General features: G+C 46.2%; 1 protein-coding gene across 6 annotated transcripts in view; it reads right to left on the bottom strand.

The window, feature by feature from the left end:
* LOC119971244 (BTG3 associated nuclear protein) overlaps positions 1-25,472 on the bottom strand; it is a 253,758-nt gene that overhangs the window by 40,045 nt on the left and 188,241 nt on the right. For 4 of the 6 annotated variants that reach the window (XR_005461786.1, XM_038806519.1, XM_038806518.1 and 1 more), the window contains one exon: positions 15,085-15,228. Coding sequence is in view for 3 of the 6 variants with exons in the window: in XM_038806519.1 (XP_038662447.1) it covers positions 15,085-15,228 (144 nt within the window). In the remaining 3 variants the exon portion in view is untranslated. Of the gene's footprint in view, positions 1-15,084; positions 15,229-25,472 lie in introns of those variants that run through there. The other 2 variants (XR_005461787.1, XR_005461788.1) reach the window with 2 other exon arrangements.

Genomic DNA, 25,472 nt, shown 5'->3' on the forward strand with positions numbered 1-25,472 from the left:
GTTATTAATATTAACAACTGAGAAAAACCAAAGAGAACAAACCCCCCCCACCCTCCCCATAAATACAAAACAGAAAAAATAGATTAACGCCCGTCGTAAACAAAGAACATATGTACACGTCCCTTCAACCCTAACCACCGAGACGACGACCCCCCCCCCGGCTGCTGCTGCTGCTGGCCTCTTTCCCTATCGTTCTGCTAGGAAATCTAGAAAAGGCTGCCACCGCCTGAAAAACCCCTGAACTGATCCCCTTAGGGGAAATTTCATCCTTTCCAATTTGATAAACCCCGCCATATCATTGATCGAGACCTCCACGCTTGGGGGCATCCACTGAAGAAGAATCCTCCGCCAGGCTACTAGGGACGCAAAGGCCAGAACACCGGCCTCTTTCGCCTCCTGCACTCCCGGCTCCCCTGCAAAGCTGAATATCGCGAGCCCCCAGCCTGGCTTGACCCTGGATCCTACCACCCTCGACACCGTGCTTGCTACCCCCTTCCAAAATTCCCTCAGCGCTGGGCATGCCCAGAACATATGGTCATGATTCACTGGGCTGCCTGAGCACCTATTGCACCTGTCCTCGCCCCCAAAGAACCGACTCCTCCTCGTCCCGGTCATATGATCCCTATGCAGCACCTTAAACTGTATGAGGCTGAGCCTCGCACAAGAAGAGGAGTTCACCCTTCCTAGAGCACCCACCCACGTCCCCTCCTCAATCTCCTCACCCAGCTCCTCTTCCCATTTACCCTTTAGCTCCTCCACCGAGGCCTCGTCCATCTCCTGCATCACTTGGTATATTTCTGAAATCTTCCCTTCTCCACCCACACCCCCGAGAGCACCCTGTCCTGGACCCCACGCGGGGGTAACAGCGGGAACCCCGTCACCTGCCGCCTGGCAAACGCCTTCACCTGCATGTATCTGAAGATGTTCCCTGGGGGGAGCCCGAACTTCCCCTCTAGCTCACCCAGGCTAGCAAACCTCCCATCTAAAAACAGGTCCCCCAACCTCCTAATACCCGCCCTGTGCCAACCCAGGAACCCACCGTCAATATTCCCCGGGACAAACCGATGGTTCCCCCGTATCGGGGACCTCATCGAGGCCCCCACCTCCCCCGTGTCGCCTCCACTGCCCCCAGATTTTGAGGGTAGCCGCCTCCACCGGGCTCGTGGTATACCTCGTCGGAGGGAGCGTCACCAGCGCCTCCAGGCCCGTGCCCACACAGGACGCCATCTCCATCCTCTTCCATGCTGCCCCCTCCCCGTCCATCACCCACTTACGCACCATTGCTGCGTTAGCAGCCCAATAGTACCCACAGAGGTTGGGCAGCGCCAGCCCCCCCCCCATCCCTGCCCCACTCCAAGAACACCCTTCTCACCCTCGGGATCCCATGCGCCCACACAAACCCCGTAATGCTCCTGTTGACCCTCCTGAAAAAAGCCTTCGGGATAAGGATGGGAAGGTACTGGAACAGGAACAAAAACCTAGGGAGCACCGTCATCTTGACGGATTGCACCCTGCACGCCAGCGACAACATGTACCATCTTTTAAACTCCTCCTCCATTTGCTCCACCAGCCTTGTAAGGTTGAGTTTGTGTAGGCCCCCCCCCCCCCAGCTCCTGGCCATCTGGACTCCCAAGTACCTAAAACTCCTCTCTGCCCTTTTTAGTGGGAGCCTACCAATCCCCTCCTCCTGGTCCCCCGGATGCACGACAAACAGCTCGTTCTTCCCCAGGTTGAGCTTGTATCCTGAAAACTCCACAAATTCCCTAAGGATCTTCATCACCTCCGGCATTCACCCCACCGGGTCTGCCACATACAACAATAAATCATCGGCATAGAGTGACACATGGTGCTCCTCCCCCCCCTCGCGCCAGTCCCCTCCAGTTCCTCGACTCCCTCAACGCCATGGCCAGGGGTTCAATTGCTAACGCAAAGAGCTGGGGGGACAGGTGACACCCAGCCTCGTCCCTCGATATAACCGAAAATACTCCGATCTCCTCCTATTCGTGGTCATGCTCGCCATCGGGGCCTCATATAATAGCCTCACCCATCTGACAAACCCCGCCCCAAACCTCTCCAACACCTCCCACAAATACTCCCACTCAACCCTATCAAAGGCCTTCTTCACGTCCAGCGCCACCACTATCTCCGCCTCCCCCGCTATCGCCGGCATCATTATAACATTCAAGAGCCTCCATATGTTGGTGTTCAACTGTCGCCCCTTCACGAACCCCGTCTGATCCTCATGAATGACCCGTGGCACACAGTCCTCTATCCCCGTGGCCAAGAGGGGCGCTGGTCCCTCTCCTCCCCCAGCTCGAGGTCCACCCAATGCGGGGCATGATCTGAAATGGCTATCGCCAAATATTCGGCGTCCTCCACCCTCGGAATCAGCGCCCTACTCATAATGAAAAAGTCGATCCGGGAATAGGCCTTGTGCACATGAGAGAAGTATGAAAACTCCCTGGCCCTTGGCCTCGCAAACCTCCAAGGATCCACCCCTCCCATCTGATCCATGAACCTCCTCAACACCTTGGCCGCCGCTGGCCTCCTACCCATCCTGGACCTGGATCGATCCAGTGGCGGGTCCAACTGAAATAAACCCCCCCCCCCATTATCAGGCCCCCGGTCTCCAGATCTGCAATGCGGCCCAAGATGCGCCGCATAAAACCCGCATCGTCCCAGTTTGGGGCGTACACGTTGACCAACACCACCCGCTCCCCCTACAGCTTGCCGCTCACCATCACATACCTCCCGCTGCTGTCCGCCACCACATTTAACGCCTCAAACGACACCCTCTTTCCCACCAGGATCGCCACCCCTCGATTTTTTGCATCCAGCCCTGAATGAAACACTCGGCCTACCCATCCTTTCCTCAATCTAACCTGGTCCGCCACCTTCAGGTGTGTCTCCTGGAGCATGGCCACGTCCGCCTTCAGCCCCTTCAGGTGCGCGAACACGCGGGCCCGTTTGACCGGCCCGTTCCGTCCCCTCTCATTCCGGGTTATCAGCCGGATCAGGGGGCTCCCTGCCCCCCTCACTCCGTCGGCTAGCCATAACCCTTCCTCTGCCCGCCACGGGCCCGCGCCTCCCACTCGGCCCATTTCCCAAGGCGGCAAACCCCCGACTCGACCCCCTCTGCATACTTCAGCTCCTCCCTGGCCATTCCAGCAGCAGCCCGGTACCCCCCCCGCCCCCCCCCAAGCTAGGGCCCCCCTAGCCGCATTACTCCCTCCATAGTACTCCCGTAAGCCAGCTGACTCCTGCTGACCCCGGCAACTCCCGCCACTCCTCCGACACTTCCCAACGTGGGGCTGCCCCTCCTCCCCAGTGCCCACGAGCAGGCTCTCCTCCTCCTCCTCCCCGTCCCGCGGGAAAAAAGCCTGCGCTACCAGCTCCGACTCCGCCCCCCTCAGCCCTCAGCGCGGGACAAAGCCCGCGCTTTCCTCCTGTCCGGCCCACCACCTCTAAAACAACACCCATGGTCGGCCCCATCCCCCAGCGGGGCCCCGGCCCCCCTTCCCACCATCAGCTCCCCACACAGCCAGTCTGCCCCCCTCCTCGAGCCCATCCACCAAGCCCAAGCAAAAAGACAGTGCCCCACTCACCCTGAAAACAACATAGAACCAACATTAAACAGAAAACCCCCCCTCAAAAGATAACACAGTTACAGAGTCCCCCGCACCCAACCCTCAGTTTGAGTCCAACTTCTCGGCCTGCACGAAGGCCCACGCCTCCTCCGGGGATTCGAAGTAGAAGTGCCGGTCCCTGTAGGTGACCCACAAACGCGCCGGCTGCAGCATGCCGAACTTTACTCCTTTTCGATGTAGCATCGCCTTCGTCCGGTTGTACCCAGCCCTCCGCTTAGCCACCTCCGCACTCCAGTCCTGGTAGATCCTTACCACCGTGTTCTCCCACCTAATGCTCCGCTCCTTCTTGGCCCACCTGAGCACACACTCCCGGTCAGCGAACCGATGAAACCGCACCAGCACCGCCCATGGCGGCTCATTCGGCTTGGGCCTTCTTGCCAGAATTCTGTGGGCCCCTCCAGCTCCGGGGGCCCCTGGAAGGACCCAGCTCCCAGTACTGAGTTCAGCATGACGACCATGTAGGACCCCAAGTCTGACCCCTCCAGCCCCTACGGGAGGCCCAAGATCCGCAAATTTTTCCGCCTCGACCGGTTCTCCAGCTCCTCGAACCGCTCCTGCCACTTTTTATGGTACGCCTCATGCATCTCCACCTTTGCCACGAGGGCTGAGGCCTCATCCTCTCTTTCAGAGGCCTGTTGTCGGATCTCCCGAATTGCCACCCCCTGGGCAGTCAGAGTCTCCATCAGCTTGTTGATGGAAGCCTTCAATGGCTCTAGCAGCTTCGCTTTCAGCTCCCGGAAGCAGCGCTGGAAAATCTCCTGCTGCTCCTGCGCCCACTGCCTCCAGGTCTCCGCCGGCCGTCATATTGTGCTTCTTCCCCCGCTTTTGCTTTGGCGCTGCCACCACTATTTTACTCGCCCCACTCCTGGTCCAGGCCATATACCGTTGGGGGAATGTTATCATCACCACGTCGGGAGCCGTCGAAAAAGTGCCGCTGGGGGCCCTAAAAAGAGCCCAAAGGTCCGTTCCTGGCGGGAGCTGCCGACGTGCAGCTTAGCTCCTCATAGCCGCTACCGGAAGTCGCTAATATCCCTTTCACAAGTCTATTTTTGTAATGAATTTAGGCTGTCCAACTTTTTCAATGCAATCCTCCAACCATGGTGGTATAGGAAACAAATCCCACTTGGTGACGACATTCAATTTTCTGTAGTCCACACAAAGTCTTTGTGTTCCTTCGGGCTTCGGCACCATTACGGTAGGTGAACTCCAATCACTAGCACTCAATTCAATAACGTCATGTTATTTTGGAGCATATATTCAATCTCCTTCTGTACTTGTGATAACTTTGCTGGATTTAAACATATGGATGTTTCTTTCTTGGAATGGTTTCCCCCATATCTACATTATGCATCGCTACCTAATTTATTGCCACAAGTAGATTTATAAGACTGCAGTAACTCTTCCAATTTGCCTTGACTCTTACCTGGAAGATAACTTCACCAGTTGTTTAAATTTCCCAGTACTTCTTCATTACCCAAATTAATGAGAGGAAATTAACTCTCAGACTTTAACCCTTCCTCTTCTCCATGTTTCATTACTACCAAAACCTCATGCTTGTCCTCATATTCTCTATCCCACTAGCACTGAAGCATGGAGATTTACATCTATCTGGTGTGCGTACCAGATAATTTACTTCACTTATTTTCTTTCCATTTGATGTGTTCCACTAAAGCTTCCTTTCAAGGGTTCACCCAACACGGGTAATAACACTTGCATTTTCTTCCTTGCTCCAAAACTACGAGTCTGTGCTCTCCTAACAGCCATTGCTTTCATTCCCTGCTTCCATGCCACCACACAAGCCCCATTCAGTCTCTCTCTGAAATTTGATACATAGTCCAAAAGTGTAGTTACTTAAGTTTTCTTGGATTAATTCCAGTGGTTGTCTAACTTCATGTCCATAAACCAATTCAAAAGGACCACATTTTGGAGAATTATTTGGCGCATGCCTAATGGCAAATAATAAAAATTAAATTATTTCGCCCCAATCATGAGGGTAATCTTGACTATACGCTCCCAACATTATTTTCAAACATTGATTCCACCTCTCTAATGCTCCCTGTGTCTCTGGATGATATGCCATTGACTTTTGCTGTTTTAATTCTAGGCTATTGATGACCTCTTTAAATTATCGTTTTTCTTAATTTTTCCAATTAAGGGGCAATTTAACATGGCCAATCCAACTACCTTGCACATCTTTGGATTGTGGGCATGTGACCCATACAGAAATGGGGGAATGTGCAAACTCCACATGGACAGCGACCCGGGGCCGGGATTGAACCCAGGTCCTTGGCACCGTGAGGCAGCAGTGCTATCTACTGCACCACCGTGCCGCCCTAACTCTTTAAATAATCTGGACATGAAATTTCATCCTTGATCCGATTTATCTCTTTTGGTATGCTATATCGCATAAAGATCTTGGTTAATTCTTCTACCACTCTCTTGTCGGTTATGTCTGTTAATGGTATGGCTTCAGGAAATCTAGTGGTTGTATCTATAATAGTTAACAAGTATTAATTTCTACTTCACGTTTTTGAAAGTGGTCCAACACAATCGACTCGAACTCTTGTAAAAGGTTCTTCGAAAGCTGGAATAGGATTCAAAGGTACTTTATTGCAGCTTGTCGTTTCCCTATTACTTGACCTGTGTGACATGTTCGCCAAAATATTTATGTAGTCCCAGCCAGTAAAACTGTTTTTGTATCTTTGCTCGTGTTTTCTTTATTTCTAGAAGTCCTCCTAATGGAATTTCATGAGATACCCTTAGAATTTCTTTCCTATACGCAGGAGATAATAGAATTTCAGCCCATGTACTGATAAGCGTGGGATGTAATGGAGAAAAGCAATGGGCTCTTCATGCTTCTGAGTAATTCAAACAAGGTACATGGCTTGTAGTTTATATTACAATATTTGACATATCACAGTCCTTTCTTGCTGAGCTTGACATTCAGAACTTTGCTCCAAATTAATTTATGGCATTTAAATATTACATACTTGTCCACAATTTCTGGAGTAGGATGGATCTGGAACAATGAATGTAATCCTGTCCCCATTCCAAATCATAGGGTCAGAGCCAATTTATTTTCAATCATGGTCCCCTTACATGTTGGGTGATATTAAGGCTTGGGAAAAGATGTATTGATGGTGAAGGGAATAAATTGCACTCCAGTTGACAGTTTGCTCCAGTTCAATAGATTAGGGAGAGCAAAGGGTCACAATCTAAAGACATGCAAGGCCAGATCTAGGTGTCCAGAGGTAATTATTCTCCCAAGCAATAGTGAACTTCTAGGAAAAACTGGCATCTCATTTCATGAACATCAATCCAGTGAATTCCTTCAAGTAAAGGCTGGAGCTACTACTGATAGGGATGGAAAAATTCAGCCCCGCACAATCTCCTTGATCATCCAGATGTGTTGGAGAAGAATGTACTGATTTGTTTCCTTCCAAATTGATCTGGGTTTATATCTGGGCCGGTATTCTCCGAACCCCCCGCAGGGTCGGAGGATCGGTTGGGGCTGGCGTAAATCCCGCCCCTGCCGTGGCCGGAATTATCCGCCACCCGGGAATCGGCGGGGGCGGGAATCACGCCGTGCCTGTCGGCGGGCCCCCCGCGGTGATTCTCCGGCCCGCGATGGGCCGAAGTGCCGCCGCTGTCAGGCCTCTCCTGCCGGCGGGAATCAGAGCACCTCTGGTGCCGGCGGGAGCAGGTGGTGCGATCTGACCCCGGGGGGGTGCCCCCATGGTGGCCTGGCCCGCGATCGGGGCCCACCAATCGGCGGGCAGGTCTGTGCCGTGGGGGCACTCTTTTTCTTCCGCCATGGCAGAGGCGGAAAGAGACCCCCTCCACCGCGCATGCGCTGGGGTGATGTCAGCGGCCGCTGACGCTCCGGCGTGAGTCCGCGCATTCGCCAGAGCATCAGAGGCCGCTGACATCACCCTGGTGCATGCGCGGTGGAGGGGGTCTCTTCCGCCTCCGCCATGGCGAATGTGCGGACTCACACCGGCCGGCGAAGGCCTTTCGGCCAGCCGTTTGCGCCGGCTGGCGGGGCGCCAAAGGCCGTTCCCACCGGCCGGCGGGGCGCCAGCCACTCCGGCGCGGTCCTAGCCCCTAAAGGTGGGCCGGGACCCCCCCCGCCCCGTCGGGTAGGGGAGAATCCCAGCCCTGGTTTCTCACTTCTCTCAGATCAGGTTTGGAGAATTTAGATCTTGTGATGTTTAAGGTATCATAATGGTAATACCACTGGTCTAGTAATCCAAAGGTCAATGCTAATAACTGAGGACATGGATTCAAATTTCACCATGGCAGCTAAAATCTGGAATCCAATGTTAGTCTTAGTAATAGTGACCATGGGAAGAATCCTCCAATATCTTGCCAGAGTGTTGGTTTCAGCGAGAAAATCAGCATGTAGCTCTCCAGCTTCACAGCTGGGTTTTTTCTCCAGATTCTCTGGCATCCTGCATTCCCCGCCTGAGGGAAAACATATATCAGGAAGCCCTTTAAATTTATTTAAATGAGGGAACCTCATTGTATTAGTGGCGAGGGGCAGGGAAAATTTCAGAACGAGATCGTGCTGCTGAATTTCTTATTGCTGTGGTCTTGTGGGATTTTCCGCTGGCTCTGCCCCCCCACTAAACTATCATTGATTGTTGTAAAAACCCATCTGATTCGCTAATGCCTTTGTGCAGTCATCTGCAAACATCTCCACTTCTGACTTTATGATGGAAGGGAGGTCATTGATGAAGCAGCCTGAAGATGGTTGGGCCTGAGGAACTCCTGCAGCAATGTCCAGGAGCTGAGATAATTGACCTCCAACCATCACCAGAAAATACTGGCATGACAGCAACACACAATTAGAGAGCTGCGGTAATTTCTCTTAGGTTACTCCCTGGGGTTTAGATCAGGAATGGAATAGCATTGAGTATAATTCTTAAATTTTAAATAATGCTGCTTTGATTATGCACCAGTGAGGACTACGATCAGGACGTTCCAATTTTACTGCTTTAAAACTTATAAATTCTACTTCAAAACCAAAAACATAAAGATGTTATAATTTAATTATTTTTCTGATAAATTGTCACAGAAACAATGAGGGAAAAAAGGGTAGCACAAATCCATAATTTTTGCATATTAATAAGAGTAATAAATTAACAAAATTACTGTGTACTTGTATGCACCAATTTCTTCTCAAGTATTTTAATAATTTCACAGTGGATAACTGGACTAGTCTATCATACCGAAATGAAGAACTATGCAGAATACAGAAGCTCCAGCCTCAGAATAAGAAGAAAATAAATATTTTTCTCATGATAATGTAAGCTTTTAGATTGCATTTGCACCATGAGTAATATGGTGATACAAGCTTTAGTTAGATTCGTATGGATTGAGCTCTACAATACAAAGGTTGGTGTTAGAATTACTAGTTGTGCAAATATCAATGGCATACTACCAACATTCAACTATTTTACTTTAATGCGAACACTTAATTTATGGACAGTAGTCAAATTACAAACAAAAGCTTCCCAAGAGATGGTCTCACTCTCTTACAATGTGTCTTAGTCTTTTCAAGTAAATAAAAATTAAATAAACATTAAGTAAATTAAACCATTTGTAATGCCTGATTTCTTTGGCCATTTCATGAGAAATCCAAGAATTCAATGAGGTGGGTGAGGCATGACCTGCCCCTCACAAAGCCATGCTGACTATCTTTAATCAAACTATGTTTTTCTAAATAATCATAAATCCTATCTCTCAGAATCCTTTCTAATATTTTGCTCACCACAGACTTAAGACCGACTGGTCTGTAATGCCCAGGGATTTCCCTATTCCCTTTCTTGAACAGAGGAACAACATTAGCCTCCCTCCAATCATCCGGTACTGCCCCAGTGGAGAGCGAGGATGCAAAGATCATCGCCAACGGCGCAGCAATCTCCTCCCTTGCTTCCCGTAGTAACCTTGGATATATCCCGTTAGGCCCAGGGGACGTATCTACCCTAATGCTTTTCAAAATGTCTAGCACATCCTCTTTCTTAACATCAACCTGTTCGAGTCTATTAACCTGGTTCACGCTGTTCTCATGAGCAAAATGTTCCCTCTCTCTAGTGAATACTGAAGCAAAATATTCATCTAGGGCCTCCCCCATCTCCTCAGACTCTAGGCACAAGTTCCCTCCATTATCCCTGATCCGCCCTACTCACTCTGATCATCCTCCTATTTCTCACCTAAGTGCAGAACGCCTTGGGGTAGCCCTAATCCTTCCCACAAGGGCCTTTTTATGCCCCCTTCAAGCTCTCCTAAGTCCATTTTTGAGTTCCTTCCTAGCTACCTTGTAACCCTCTAGAGCCATGCCAGAATCCTTGCTTCCTCAACCTTACGTCAGCTTCCTTCTCCCTCTTGACTAGAAGCTCCACTTCTCTTGTCACCCAAGGCTTCTTCACCTTACCATTCTTTCCTCGTTTCAGTGGGGCAAAAATATCCAGCACTCGCAGCAAGTGCTCCTCAAGCATTTCCCCGTGCCAACCTAGTTGACCAGTTGGTAAAGATTGTTGCAATACTGAGGGCAGCAAGCACAGAATTATGTAGTTTAACATAATCTGGAAGTCAAAAATATGCATGTACTTAATTGTAAAAAAGCTAAATTTGATAAAACCAGGAAACTAACACAAATGAATTGTGCAAAGTTGTTCATCACACTTTAGCAATGTGAGATATCTTTAAAGGTATAATGTTGATCTGGATAAATATATTATTAAAACACCAACAAAATCAGACTAAGCAAATATGGTTCAAATGGATTAAAAAATAAGATCAAATTCAATGAAGAAGGAAAATGGCCAGTACATATCCTGAAAAGAGATACAAAATGAGGCCCACTAAAATGTATATAAATAATGCAGCAACTTGTCAAGTGGGTGATCAGAAGTGGGGAGGGATTTTCCATTCCAGTTTTTGTCAGGCAGGTTCAATGACAGAAGCAGAAAAACCCACCAGATGTCCAAATTCTGTTTCATGCTGACATGAATGTGTGATGCGATTAACGGTATCAACAATGCTTTTCCTTCTCACTTTTGGCTTTTGCTGATATTCGGGAGAATTTCGGCCAGAGTCTTGAAAAAAGGTGTAACTGCTGAGTATTATGCTTAATGCAATACTTAGCATTGCAGGGAAGGACTTTTTCAGTACTGAAACAGCAAAAGCGCAACCAGAAAAAAAGTAAAAGATACAAGTAAACTTAAACTGAGGTTGAGCACAAAGTAGTAAATACGCTGAGTGGCAGTTTTGTCCAAGTAATGACATGAGCAATATGCCTTTTCCAAAGATACACCAAGTTAAAATAATTATTTTATTATATATGTGATGGAATTCTTAGATAGGTAAATGAGCTCAAAGAAACAAATCACGTTCACAAAATCACAAACCCAAATCAATAGGTGATATATATCTACCATAAAGTGATGAGAGACTGGAAGAAATCTATGGGGCATCAGAAATAATTTTAAAGGAGTCAACCAGGAGAGAGATTAGCTTGGATACAGGCAAATGTCAGCAAATTTTCAAGAGGTTGACTAAACAGTTACAATAAACACATTAGTCTTGCTTTGATTTGACTTAAACAATGAAAATAGTTATCAGGAGTAGACTTGAGGATAGTCTGCAAACAATAGTTAAAGCCAATCAGCACGAGCTTGGAAGAAAATATCGCCTGATTAACCTTCCCAACATATTGGCACGGTGGCACAGTGGTTAGCATTGTTACTTCACAGCGCCAGTGGCCCGGTTCGATTTCCAGCTTGGGTCACTATCTGTGCGGAGTCTGCACGTTCTCCCTGTGTCTGCGTGGATTTCCTCCGGGTGCTCCGGTTTCCTCCCACAAATCAAACTTAAATAGTTGGGATTCAGAGTAAACAATAGCAATTGATAAGAAACAGGTGTTGGTAGGAAGCTATTAGTACTTATTAGAGTTATGGTGGAATGTGACAGATTACTGAATGAGGTGAACTAAATTTAGAAATCAAACACAATGCTACTTTGGAACCCCAAGCCTCTGCAACTGCAATCCTTCATCCAAGTTCCTGCAACTTTGCTGGTGACAGCTCGGATCCAATTTCCAACAATATCTGTTGTTCATTGCTATATGATAAAGACAGAGTCTCAAATGATGGTGGCCTCTTTGTTGCCAAAATATACCCCAATGACTTTTAAGCAGATGGTTTTAAAGCACTAAGCAATGTGAAATCTAGTTTCCATTGACTACAGAGAAGAACTATGGGGAGAAATGTGCTTGAACACCCTTCAGAAGCAAAACTGTTACAGTAATATTCCTACTTCTTTATGTTAGGTCTTCCAAACATAAGAGCGAGAAACATTTTTTGTCCTTTTTTTGGGTGGATCACAATTTGCGAACTGCCTGCTCCTGGACGCGGGCAGCATGTAAACTTGGTGCTCCCACCTCATTTACCTGACTATAGCACGGGGCCAAGTGGATTCTTCATTGCTGAAGTCCTCTTCAATCTCTGTACTCAGTAGAGGTCTGACCAGCATTATGTTGATATTTTGTAAAGCCGCACTCAATAATATTGCTAGAATTTAAATCATGGAAAATGGAACCACAGGGCAGAGAAAGGATTCTCGGTGACAGATATGGTGTTGGAGGCATCAGGAAGCATAAAAATTATAAAAAGTACAAAGATTTCATGTAGGTGATCAGGTGTGAGCATCACTAGCTGGACCAGCATTTAACAGTTGCAATCCATGAATTATAGGAACACCCACATCTTCACATGATATCTACCCACCACACCACAACCTCTCACACGACTTACATCACCACAACCCTATAACTCATCCACCTGCAACCCTGAGCACTCGGGACTCACGCAAAACATCCAGATATGCCTTCTCACCCTCACACAACAACCAATGCTGCTAACCTCATATCCACTTATCAATATACGTGCCCTTGGCCGCAGAAAAATAATTTTCACTGTACTTCGGTACGTGACAATAAATACCGATCACTCATCGATCAATGCCTCCATATACAGTGCAATACTGTATTCTTCCCTCTCAGTTGCAGAAGATGGTGCAACACAACAGAAGGGAGCAAAACAGAACAAGGATACCTGTATCTCCTGAGTCACATGGAGGTGATGGCTCTCAGCATCATGGCGTTGGCTGCAATGGGGCCCGCGACAATGCTATTGTTGTGAACTCAGATGATGACCTCTATGGAGCAGTATACAGGAAAGCACTGATGGACATGCACACTGAGATGTGTACATTGCCTAGCCTGCCAGAAACCTCCTGCCATTGTCAAGTTGAATGGGATAAACTGGCTCCAAATTAGCTGAGAGCATTACGCACAGCTGTCCTCTTTCCAACTTCAACTCCATTTCCCTGTCGTGCTGCAGACACAGAGGCACGTATTGCTTCACCCATATCTGTTGTCTGCTTTGTGCACCTGTTACCCATTCCGTTGAGGGTGCAGCAACGCTCTGGCAAATCCAGGAATCCACCACAACACCTCCAAAAACATTTCAGATACTTTACAATAAATCCTTAAAAATAAGTTCAGGAATGCTAGAGTAGGGACTATTTCCAGCGGAAGCTTGTTGGTGCAAGTGATGTATAAATACATGCCTGGATCTGCATAGTCCAAATTTGCTATTTAGGTATCACATCAGCAGGTTTGGCTGTATGACACTCACAGCGTTCTGGCACACACAGCCACGTAGGAGGCAGCCAATGCTGCACTGAACCCCAGCAAAGTGGCACTTGGCCTCTATCATTACAGCAATTAATGTCATGCCCAAAAACCTTGGCAGACTTCCTATTTAATATTGACTCCAGAAATGGAAGTCTAATGATGTAAATGGAGAAGACAAACAAATTAGTACTGAACGTAGCCAGTATGCCCATGAAACAATTTCACATTTAGCATCAGGGGAATATTAATTCAAAAAGCATTACATCCTCAACTGATTGCTGTCTAAGAGAAGACCCCAAGAATATTGGCCTGGATTCTCCATTGAAAGTCTACCCCATTACCACTGCTAGCAAGGACGGAGAATTTGGTGCTCAGCCCAATTTTCCATTCACTGCAGCGGCACCGGGGAATCCCACTTCCATGAATGGACGGAGAATTCCGCCCATTGCTTTTAATACAAACAAAGTGCTGGAAATTCTCAGCAGGTTTGGCAGTATCTAGTTAGCTCAGTTGCTTGGCACTTTTTAAGAATCATCTTTATTGATTGTTAATTTTTTTAATTATGTATTATTACTTTGATATTGATTTTTATTGCCTAGTAAATTGTGCATCTTTTCTTCATAACTAAACATTTTTTCTGAAATTCATATTTAATGTTCTGCCAAAGCAGATCTCAGGCAGCTGCTGCTGGGTTTCTTGCTCAAGGGGAATGAGAGTCTCACAACAAGTTTCTCATTGCTTTTTGAAGGACTGGAAAAAGGGGTTTAATTCCATTCCAATAGAAATGGGAGGTGTTGGAATTTTTTCTTCATTCATTCATGAGATGTGGGTGTGGCTGGATGGGCCAGCATTTATTGACCATCCATAATTACCCTAGAACTGAGAGGATTGCTAGGCCACTTCAGAGGGCAACCACATTGCTGTGGTTAAGAGTCAGCCACATTGCTGTGGATCTGGAGTCACATGTAGGCAAGATGAGGTGAGGGTGGCAGGTTTTCTACTCTGAAGGACATAATTGAACCTCAGATGCGCAGCACATCTGGCGGCATCTGTGCAGAAATAAACAGAGATCAGTGACCCTTAATCAGAATTAGAACATAATATGAATCATTAATTATGTTTCCCTTTCTACATACGCTGCCTGGCCTGCTGAGTATTTCTTACATTTTCTGTTTATATTTCAGATTTTGCCCTCCTATTATATTCTTTATGCTGGGTATTTATAAGTGTGGTTAGTTTCAGTTTAAAATGACAAAATATTCATCACTCGATGCAAAATACAATTCTTCTGTTAACATCAGTTGGTGCTAATTTACCGGGAAAATTTGTCATTTTAAACTTGGAAGTGAAACCAGGAGTTAGGCGCCCTTAGAATATGTCATGAGAATAAAACATTTGTACTACATAGGATTGTTCTTCATAGTGCCTCTAAGGTTCAAGTCTTTTGGATGGTGCTGTCTGGATGTTGCATAGGGCCTGGTTAAAAGAAACAGAGATAGTTGCAAGACAAAAAGCCTTGCTGAACTTAAAAAGATCAATTCAGTCCAACTGAGACTATGGTTCCCAATCTCGAGGGATATGGAGGATGTGGGATGGGGGAGGTCGACAAATAAAAGAGCCTGGACTTGTAGCCAAGATTACAACTATACCGATCAATTAATTTACCTCTCATAATAAAGAGGAAATAAATTGTCTAAGTTCTAAATAAATTGTCTAAGTCTCCATTCTGTTACTCACTTGAGCTGCTGTGGTATGATCTGTTACTGGTGCAAGCTGTACATATTGCACCTGGATGTCACTGCCCTGTAGAGGTGATCCATCTACTCCACTGGTTTGATGTTCAGCAGAAGCCACTGCAATTAACTGTGCGCCTTGCAACACCTACAAAACACAAGAATAATGCTTAAACACAAGTATATTCATTGCATTTGTTTAATATATTTTTAGGCCAGTCTTTTATCTAAATATCCTTGCCAAAACACTAGATAAATAAAATAATGATGTGAACAAAAGTACATGAAAGAAAGGTTACTTTACATAATTTAAGATGCTGATATTAATATATTTGTGCATGAGGTAGCTCAACGATTGGGTTTGGCTGAGACACATCTTGAATATACAGACAGCTATATTTAAAGATCAATAAGCTAAAATCAACGTGAAGTTCAAACATGAAAATCTTTGTTTGAAGACTGGTTATGGTTAATAGTCATTACAGCACAGAAGGAGGCCATTCAGTCCATTTCATCTTCGCCAAAAAGCTCCACCACCTCAAAGTAATTCAATCACAGAGCTTTCAGACCTGGAGGAAGATGATGCTGGCATTGCGCCACGAGTTCCACAGGTCACAAAAGACTAACACAAAGACTGTACATGGATCATCTATAATTACATAGTTGACAAGCCACAATAAAAGAAAATCTAACAATTTTTTGAAGTGTAAAGAGATAAATATTAATAAAACCCCATCAAGAACTTAAACCTCTACGACAACCAACCACACTGGAGGCTTCAGCATTATGATATTTTGCTCTTTGAAAGTGGCTCACTAGTTGAATCTGACATACAAATAATAAAAGAATACAGAATTCAAATTTATTTCTGCTCCGATCCTGAATCTTGTTCGATATTTGGAAAATTAAACTCCCAAAAGGTACCATTGCTCTTTATTTTCTCAGCACTAAAGCACCCATTGCACAAATAGATACTGGAATGGAACACACTGCCAAAACAGGGTCGAACAGAAAGAGCTTCATGTAACTTCACTTTCATGTAACTGCAACATTTGTTAATGGGACGTGGGCATCGCTGGCTGCATCAGCATTTATTGCCCATCACTGAGAGTCAACCACATTGACTCTCAGGGATGGGCACATTGCTGTGGGTCTGGAGTCACATGTAGGCCAGACCAGGTAAGGATGACAGGTTTCCTTCCCTAAAAGGACATTAGTGAACCAAATGGGGTTTTATGACGATTTACAATGGTTTCATGGTTATCTACTTTTAGTTCAGATTTTTATAGAATTTAAATTCCATCAACTGCCCAAGTGGGATTTGAACCCTGGTCCCCAGAACATTGCTCTAGTTCTCTGGATTACTATCCCAGTGATAATACCACTACGCCACTGCCTCCCCTATGATGTTTATAATATGTAGAGATTTATCAACCTCTTGAACATACTCAGCAACTGAGCCTCCACATCAGTCTGGGACAGAGAATTCCAAAGATTCACCACCCTCTCAGTGAAGAAATTCCTCCTCACCTCAGTCCTAAACGACTGATCTCTTACTCGGAGATTGTGACCTCTTGTTCTTGAACCCCCAGCCAAGTGAAATATTTTTCCTACATCTACCCTGTTGAGCTCTGTAAGAATATTTTTTATTTGAATGAGAAAACCACTAATTCTTCTGAAATTCGGTCAATAAAGGCCCAATCCATTTAATCATTTCTCAAATGACACTCCCTTCATTCCCCAAATTAATTTAGTGAATCTTCATTGCACGCCCTCTATGACTAGTACATCTTTCCTTAGATAAGAAGGCCAACACTGCACACAATATTTCAGGAGCGGTCTCACCAAGGCTCTACATAATTGCAGTAAGACATCTTTACTCTTATCGTCAAATCTACTTGTAATAAAGTCCAAAACACTGCTTGCTTTGATTGCTTGCTGTACCTGCACATTTGCTTCCAATGACTCATGCACAAGGACACACAAGTCCCTTTGCAGTGCAACACTTCCCAGCGTCACACCATTTACAAAATACTCTGTACTTCTGTTTTTCCTACTGAAGTTTATTTTTTTGTTTTTTTTTATCCAATTAAGGGGCATTTTAGCATGGCCAATCCACATACGCTGCACACCTTTGGATTGTGGGGATGAGACCCACGCAGACATGGGGAGAATGTGCAAACTCCACACAGTCAATGTGGAGCCCGGATTGGGCCGGGATCGTACCTGGGTCCTTAGTGCTGGGAGACAGGAGTGCTAACCACTTTTCACATTTCCCTACAATGTATTACATCTGCCAGGTTTGTGCCCACTCAATTAAGAGTCCCCATGACATCTTGAAATCTCTTTGCATCGTCCTCACAACTCTTACTTCCAACTAGTTTTGTGCCATCTGCAAACTTGGAAATATTACATTGAATCCCAATAATCAAATCATTGATATAGATTGTGAATAGCTGGAGTCCAAACACTGACCCTTGTGGTACCCCACTAGTCACATCTTGTCAACCTGAAAATTACCCATTTATTCTAACTCTGTCCATTAACCAGTTCCCCAATCTCATGTGCTCCAATTTTGTTTACTAACCTCATATCAGGGCAGCACAGTGGTACAGTGGTTAGCACTGCTGCCTCACAGCTCCAGAGATCCGGGTTCAATTCCGGCCTTGGGTGAATATCTGTGTGGAGTTTGCACTTTATTCCTGTGTCTGCGTGGATTTCCTCCGGTTTCTTCCATAGTCCAAAGATATGCAGGTTTGGTGGATTGGCTATGCTAAATTGTCCTTAGTGCCCAAAAGGTTCGGTGGGGTCGCTGGGTTACAAGGATAGGTTGGAAGTGTGGGCTTCAGTGGGGTGCTCTCTCAAGAGCTAGTGCAGACTCGATGGGCCGAATGACCTCCTTCTGCAGTGTAAATTCTATGATTCTCAAAAGCTTCTTGCAATTCTAAATATATCACATCCACTGGCAGCTCATCTATTGTACTAGTTATGTCCTCAAAAAGCTCTCCAACAGGTTTGTTAAGCATGATTCCCCCTTTCATAAATCCCTGTTGACTCATAACTTTCTACGTGTTCCAAGTATCACAGTCTTTATTACAGCTTCTAGCGTTTTCTCTACTACTGATATCAGACTTACAGGTCTGTCATTCGTAGTTTTCTCTCATCCTTTCTTAAAGCAGCTACATGTGCCACTTTCCAACCTTCAGGAACCATTTCAATGTCTACAGAATTTTGAAAGATGGCCAGCAAGGCATCTACTATCTCTGGAGCCATCTCTTTCAAAATTCTGGGATAGATCATCAGATCCAGGAGATTTATCTACTTTAAGTCCCATTGACTAATATTAATATCTTGCAGTTTCTTGTTTCCACTGGTCCTATGATTCTCCATTACTTTGGGGAGCTTTTAACATTTTCCTCTGTGAAGACAGACAAAAGGGTGTGATTTTATTATTTTTTGACTCAGGGTCAACTCAGGCGGGAAATGCGGGATGTAGCCCACAACGGCAGCACATACTCTCGGAGAAAGAAGATATACTAGTAGCGGATATGAAACCTTTGAAAATAAAGGATAGGAAAACACCAGCTGGTCAAAGAAGCCATCCCATTAGGCTACGGTGCACTACAGCTCTCACTTGAATCTGGTCTGAATCATTTTATTATGCAGGATAACGCAGGATGACTCATTTGAGCGGCCACATATGAAGCTTTTCCCTTTCATATGTTGACTGACGTGCACTTCCAATATTTAAATTTTTTCCAGCTCTAATGCAATCGCAAAACTAAGCATATACAACAATTCAACAAAAAATTATTCAAAGGACTATTGCACTTTCTGCCCTAGTCAAGGCAATCAATTACAACATGGACTGGCGAAGCAGGCCATTCTAGTACATTCCTGACCACTTGCAGTTTATATCTATTCCTTAGATCCCTGGGTCCCCAAGTGAGTCCCAGATATGAGCAAATTTCCTCTGGTATCTGACCTGGACTGATGAGGTGCGGGATTGTGACAATGTAGATCTGATAAAAACATTTTTGTTTCTGTTTTCTAATGTGTCTCTTGCCCTTGCTGAGCAGTGCACTCTGCACAGAATGATCAGTCCACCACTCATCCCAGCCTTTCCAGAGACCCCAATCTATGCTGTTTCTGGCTCTATCTATGCAACAGCTAAGTACTTTTCATCACCGTCCATAAATTGATGTAATCCAAAGCAGTGCCGAGAAACATATGGCTATTCAATGCGCCTCGGGTTGAATAAGGTGTCTGAACGAGGAATACGCAGCTGGGGCTGCATATGGCCCTGTTTTGTACAGTGGGGAGCTTCACTCACCAGAAATCCCAATTTGGCTTCCTGATCTCCGAGTCACCAACCCCCCCCCCCCCCCCCCCCCCCCCCCCCCCCACCGAAGCCAGAATGCACCGAGGGTCCCAGTCCACACCATTACCCATGCCGGGCAACCCTGGCCCGATACCGCACGTGCACAAAAAATGCTAGCTTGCACCTTGGCACTGCCACCTGGGCACCTTGGCAGTCCCAGGCTCACACCCAGATGGCACAGCCAGGATGAAACTGCCAGAGTACCCAGGTGGCAGCTGGAGGCCTCCGATCCCCTGGGAGATCCCTACAAATGCTGTTCCGTCTGGTCCCTGTTTGTGAGGACCAGTGCTGAACAGTGCATGCCCGAGGTCTCTGAAGCAAAGGGGTTGAAGCCCAAAGCCTCAGGTAACTTGGGAATCTGCACATTAGAGTGAGGCTTACCATTTTCCAATTAATTCCCTCTTGAATGCAACCTACCTACAGTACACCGTCAGGCAGTGTAACCATTTACTGCGCAAAAATTGTTCTCATATTGCCACTGGGCAGCACGGTAGCATTGTGGATAGCACAATCGCTTCACAGCTCCAGGGTCCCAGGTTCGATTCCGGGTGGGTCACTGTCTGTGCGGAGTCTGCACATCCTCCCAGTGTGTGCGTGGGTTTCCTCCGGGTGCTCCGGTTTCCTCCCACAGTCCAAAGATGTGCGGGTTAGGTGGATTGGCCATGATAAATTGCCCTGTGTCCAAAATTGCCCTTAGTGATGGGTTGGGTTACTGAGTTATGGGGATAGGGTGGAGGTGTTGACCTTGGGTAGGGGATAGGGTGCTCTTTCCAAGAACCGGTGCAGACTCGATGGGCCGAATGGCCTCCTTCTGCACTGTAAATTCTATGTAAATTGCTTCTTTGTCAATTCCCTATCTACTATAAATTACTATCAATTACTAGGGGGCATAGGTTTAAGGTGTAAGGGGCAAATATTAGTGGAGATTTGCGAGTGAAGATTTTTTCCCCCCACAGAGGGTAATGGGCACTTGGAACTCGCTGCCGGAGGAGGTGGTGGAAGCAGGTATGATGGTGACGTTTAAGGAGCATCTTGACAAATACACGAATAGGATAAGAATAGAGGGATTTGGACCCCGGAAGTGTGGAAAGGTACTCTGGCAGTGTCATCCTGGCTGTGCCATCTGGGTGTGAGCCTGGGACTGCCAAGGTGCCCAGGTGGCAGTGCCAAGGTGCCCAGGTGGCAGTACCAAGGTGCAAGCTGGCATGTTTTGTGCACGTGCGGTATCGGGCCGGGATTGCCCGGCATGGGTATTGGTGCGGTCGGTGCAGACATGGTGGGCCGAAGGGCCTGTTCCTGTGCTGTACCTTTCTTTCACACCCCTCGCAATTTTGAATATCTCCATGAAATCTCCAAAAACTGTTGCAACTTCTCCAATCTTTTTTCATAACTTAAGTTCCTCATCTCTGGATCCATTCTCATAAATCTTTCTGCACTTTCTAATGCCATCACATCTTCCATAAAGTGCAATTCCCAGAACCGAACACAATACTTCAGTTACATGACGTTCTCTTGAAATGTTTTACTACATCAAAGGCACTATATAAATACACTTTTTTTTTTAAGGTTTCTATTAAATCTTTCTTAAACTTTTGCTGTTCGAAAGAACAATCTCAGATTCTCCAGTGTCTCCAAGCAGCTGAAATCTCACCCGTGTAACAATTCGAGTAAATCTCAACACTTTGTCCAAGGGTGTTTACATCTGCAAAGCAGACAGTGCTTCATGGTTAAATCTAATCCGTAAAATTTAGGATTGATCTTGTGATTTTTTTTTTTACTTGTTTGAAAATGTGCTTTACGTTACCCATGATATATATTTTGCATTTTCACAATTTAATCTGCACATGCAAAACACAACACTACATTTAAGGGTCACTGAAAACTCTGCAAACATAGAATGTCTTTAACCTATGAGCGTACATTCTCTTGCTGGAGATTACAACACCCAGCTACCCAACCAAAAGGAATCAATAGTTGTTGACCACCCAGCTAACCTCAAAAATGTAGTTGCTGGAGTTCAACCAGCCAAAAACAGGCAGCATGTTACAAGGGGGCCCTGATAAATTTACCATTGCTTGACCAACTAGGATCATCATACTGGTTAGGACCTTGATTTAGAAGGTTATCTGCAGACAAGCAAATGGAATCTCAACCCCAAGAAACAAGTCCGCATCGCCAGCTTTCAATAATGAGACAGGCTGACTGGCCAATCATCATCACTACCCCTTAAAAGCCAGCTATTTAGCCCACAGTGCTACAAAGAACAAAGAAAATTACAGCACAGGAACAGGCCCTTCGGCCCTCCCAGCCTGCGCCGATCCAGATCCTTTATCTAAACCTGTTGCCTATTTACCAAGGTCTACTTCTCTCTGTTCCCCACCCGTTCATATATCTGTCCAGATGCATCTTAAATGATGCTATCGTACCCACCTCTACCACCTCCGCTGGCAAAGCATTCCAGGCACCCACCACCCTCTGCGTAAAAAACATTCCACGCACATCTCCCTTAAACTTTCCCCCTCTCACCTTGAAATCGTGACCCCTTGTAATTGACACCCCCACTCTTGGAAAAAGCTTGTTGCTAACCACCCTGTCCATACCTCTCATAATTTTGTAGACCTCAATCAGGTCTCCCCTCAGCCTCCGTCTTTCCAGCGAAAACAATCCTAATCTACTCAACCTTTCGTCATAGCTAGCACCCTCCATACCAGGTAACATCCTGGTGAACCTCCTCTGCACCCTCTCTAAAGCATCCACATCCTTCTGGTAATGTGGCGACCAGAACTGCGCGCAGTATTCCAAATGTGGCCTAACCAAAGTCCGATACAACTGTAATATGACCTGCTGACTCTTGTACTCAATACCCCGTCCGATGAAGGCAAGCATGCTGTATGCCTTCTTGACCACTCTATCAACCTGCGTTGCCACCTTCAGGGTACAATAGACCTGAACTCCCAGATCTCTCTGGACATCAATTTTCCCCAGGACTCTTCCATTGACCATATAGTCTGCTCTTGAGCTAGATCTTCCAAAATGCATCACCTTGCATTTGCCTGGATTGAATTCCATCTGCCATTTCTCTGCCCAACTCTCCAATCTATCTATATTTTGCTGTATTCTCTGACAGTCCGCCTCGCTATCCGCAACTCCACCAATCTTAGTATCATCTGCAAACTTTCTCATCAGACCACTTATACCTTCGTCCAGATCATTTATGTATATCACAAACAACAGTGGTCCGAGCACGGACCCCTGTGGAACACCACTAGTCAACTTTCTCCATTTTGAGACACTCCCTTCCACCACTACTCTCTGTCTCCTGTTGCCCAGCCAGTTTTTTATCCATCTAGCTAGTACACCCTGAACCCCATACGACTTCACTTTTTCCATCAACCTGCCATGGGAAACTTTATCAAATGCTTTACTGAAGTCCATGTATATGACATCTACAGCTCTTCCCTCATCAATTAACTGCGCTCTAATCAACCTTTCCTTAAAAGACTCCCACATTTCAAATGTGGATTTACCTTTAAACAGCTGCTCCCAGTCCACATTCCCGAGCTCCTGCCGAATTTTGTTATAGTTGACCTTTCCCCAATTTAGCACTCTTCCTTTAGGACCACTCTCGTCTTTGTCCATGAGTATTCTAAAACTTACAGAATTGTGATCGCCGACTGAAACGTCAACCACCTGGCCGGGATCATTCCCCAATACCAGGTCCAGTATGGCCCTTTATTAACCGTGACACAGACTTTTGTGCAGAAATTTCATCTTGAAGCCACTTCAACCCGAAAGAAAACTCACATATCACTCCTCTTACCAACCCCACGTCCCCAATAAGAGTCACAAATTGATTAAACAACTGATAAGCGCTGATAGGAGCCCTTATTAAGTGGTTAAAAGGCACAAGGAATTCCTTACGGCTCCGTGTTCATTAGGAATTTTTGGCATACTCTGTCCAGCTCCGATTCCAAGGTTCAGCATTTCTGCTTCTGGGCTTGCCATTACCTGGGTAAAAGCAGCCTTGTCTGGACCTTGTCTGGATCCAGCTCCAAGCGCCTCCAGGACCAGGTAACAGGCCGCGACAAAGTCCTGACAGGAGTCACAACCTCTGGGTCAGGGTAACAGGCTGACATGAGTATTGCAGGTAGAGGTTAGGGAGCCACCAATCACAATCTCAAAGATAGTAATCTCTGGATTACTCCCAATGTCTCAGCCAATGACCACAGAAATAGGTTTGAATGAATGCGTGGCTGCAGCAGAAATGCAGGAGGGAGAATTTTAGATTCCTTGGACATTGATGCCAGTTCTGAGGAAATGGGATCTGTAGAGGGCAGACTAAGAACTGCTAGTGCTAAAAGGGTGGTACAGTGGTTAGCACTGATACCTCACAGCTCCAGGAACCGGGTTCAATTCCAGCCTCGGATGACTGTGTGGAGTTTGCACTTTCTCCCCTTGTGTTCCGGTTTCCTCCCACAGTCCAGATATGTGCAGGCTAGGTGGATTGACCATGCTATTTTCCCCTGAGTGTCCAAAAGGTTAGGTGCGGTTACCTGGTTATGGGAATAGGATGCAGGCATAGGCTTAAGTAGGGTGCTCTTTCTAAGGGCTGGTACAGACATGATGGGCTGAATGGTCTCCTTCTGTGCTGTAAATTCAATGATTCTAAGAGAGGATTTAAACTTGGCAGAGATGTAGGAAATATTAGTGAGAAAAACACAGAAAATTGAGAGACACCAGAGAAGGAAATGGAATGGTATCAAGTGGGATAACAACAAACAAAAGAACTTCTCTATGGGTCACTGTAGCCACCGGGTTGGCCACTTCCTCACACAAAATGGAAGAACGCAAAGGTTACAGGGAAAAATGGACATTGGCAAAGAGACAAGCAGTTGGCAGAATCCCCTGTATTCTAGCTGCTAAAGAAACCAGACAGCATTGTAACTAACGAGCTGAGCATATTAAGTGAGCGATTCACGGTGATTCCCAGGCACAATGGACACAACAATTAGAAGAGATTGAAACATTCTACAGAAGGTCAGACATCCCCGCGCCAGTGGAGTCTGAAACAAAGGACACAAATAAGGTGGAAGGAACCGCCTAGCGATCGAGGAACAGCCCTGTTATTGGGGAAATTCAAATCAATCGATTGGGAAGAGACCCAATCGATTGCAAGTTTATAGAGGGTCCGCCCAGAAGGGCGCGAAGCCCCTGGGACCTATAAAAGTCAGGTCCCAGGACTGATTCTTTCTTCTTGACCAGCCGGCCCTCCCAGCAGAACACCTTTGCAGCAGAAGACCTTGAGAAGGAGAGGCCTGGTCAGCAGCCGCCATCAAGTAAGTGTCATACAACGCACGCTACGAGAGTAGACACTCCTGAGCCCTTTAGTCCACACCAACTGGAAGCCTGCAGATCCAGGACAAAACAAGAGGCTATTGTTCCCTGATCCGGCAGTTCCCTTATTCCAGATAAGTATTGGCCTGTTAGTGTTAGGAATAGCCTAGTCTTTTAGTGTTATATGCATGAGTAGTAAATAACTGTGTTATAATAAACGTGTCTTGTTTTGAACTTACTAACTGGTGTATTGAGTCATTGGTCTGAACTTGAACTTGAATTTGTGGCGGTATCATAACGATACCTGGCGACTCTAGAGCTAAGGAATAAAACAGAGCCAAATTGAGTGTAAAGCACACTCTCCCAGAACGAGCAACATTTAGTGGCGAGCCAGATGGGACTCGACTAGAAGTGCCCCCCCCACCACTCCGAGAGAGCCAGCAATTTGAATCAGAAATCCAATTGGGAAAAGGAAAAACCACAAGTGTTCAAGTAGTTCAAATCAATACTCATAATTCGGAAGTGTGTTTTTGCATGCGTAACTAACAGGGTTATAAGGTAAAACCGAGAGATTTTTGTTGCAACAAACTGTCGGGAGTTTATAATTCGGAAAATAGCGAAAGCCGGACCCGTATTTTACAGCACTGCCTTAATATCCCTCGTTCCAAATTTAAAAG

Source organism: Scyliorhinus canicula, chromosome 9 (assembly GCF_902713615.1).
Source record: "Scyliorhinus canicula chromosome 9, sScyCan1.1, whole genome shotgun sequence".
NCBI lineage: Eukaryota > Metazoa > Chordata > Chondrichthyes > Carcharhiniformes > Scyliorhinidae > Scyliorhinus > Scyliorhinus canicula.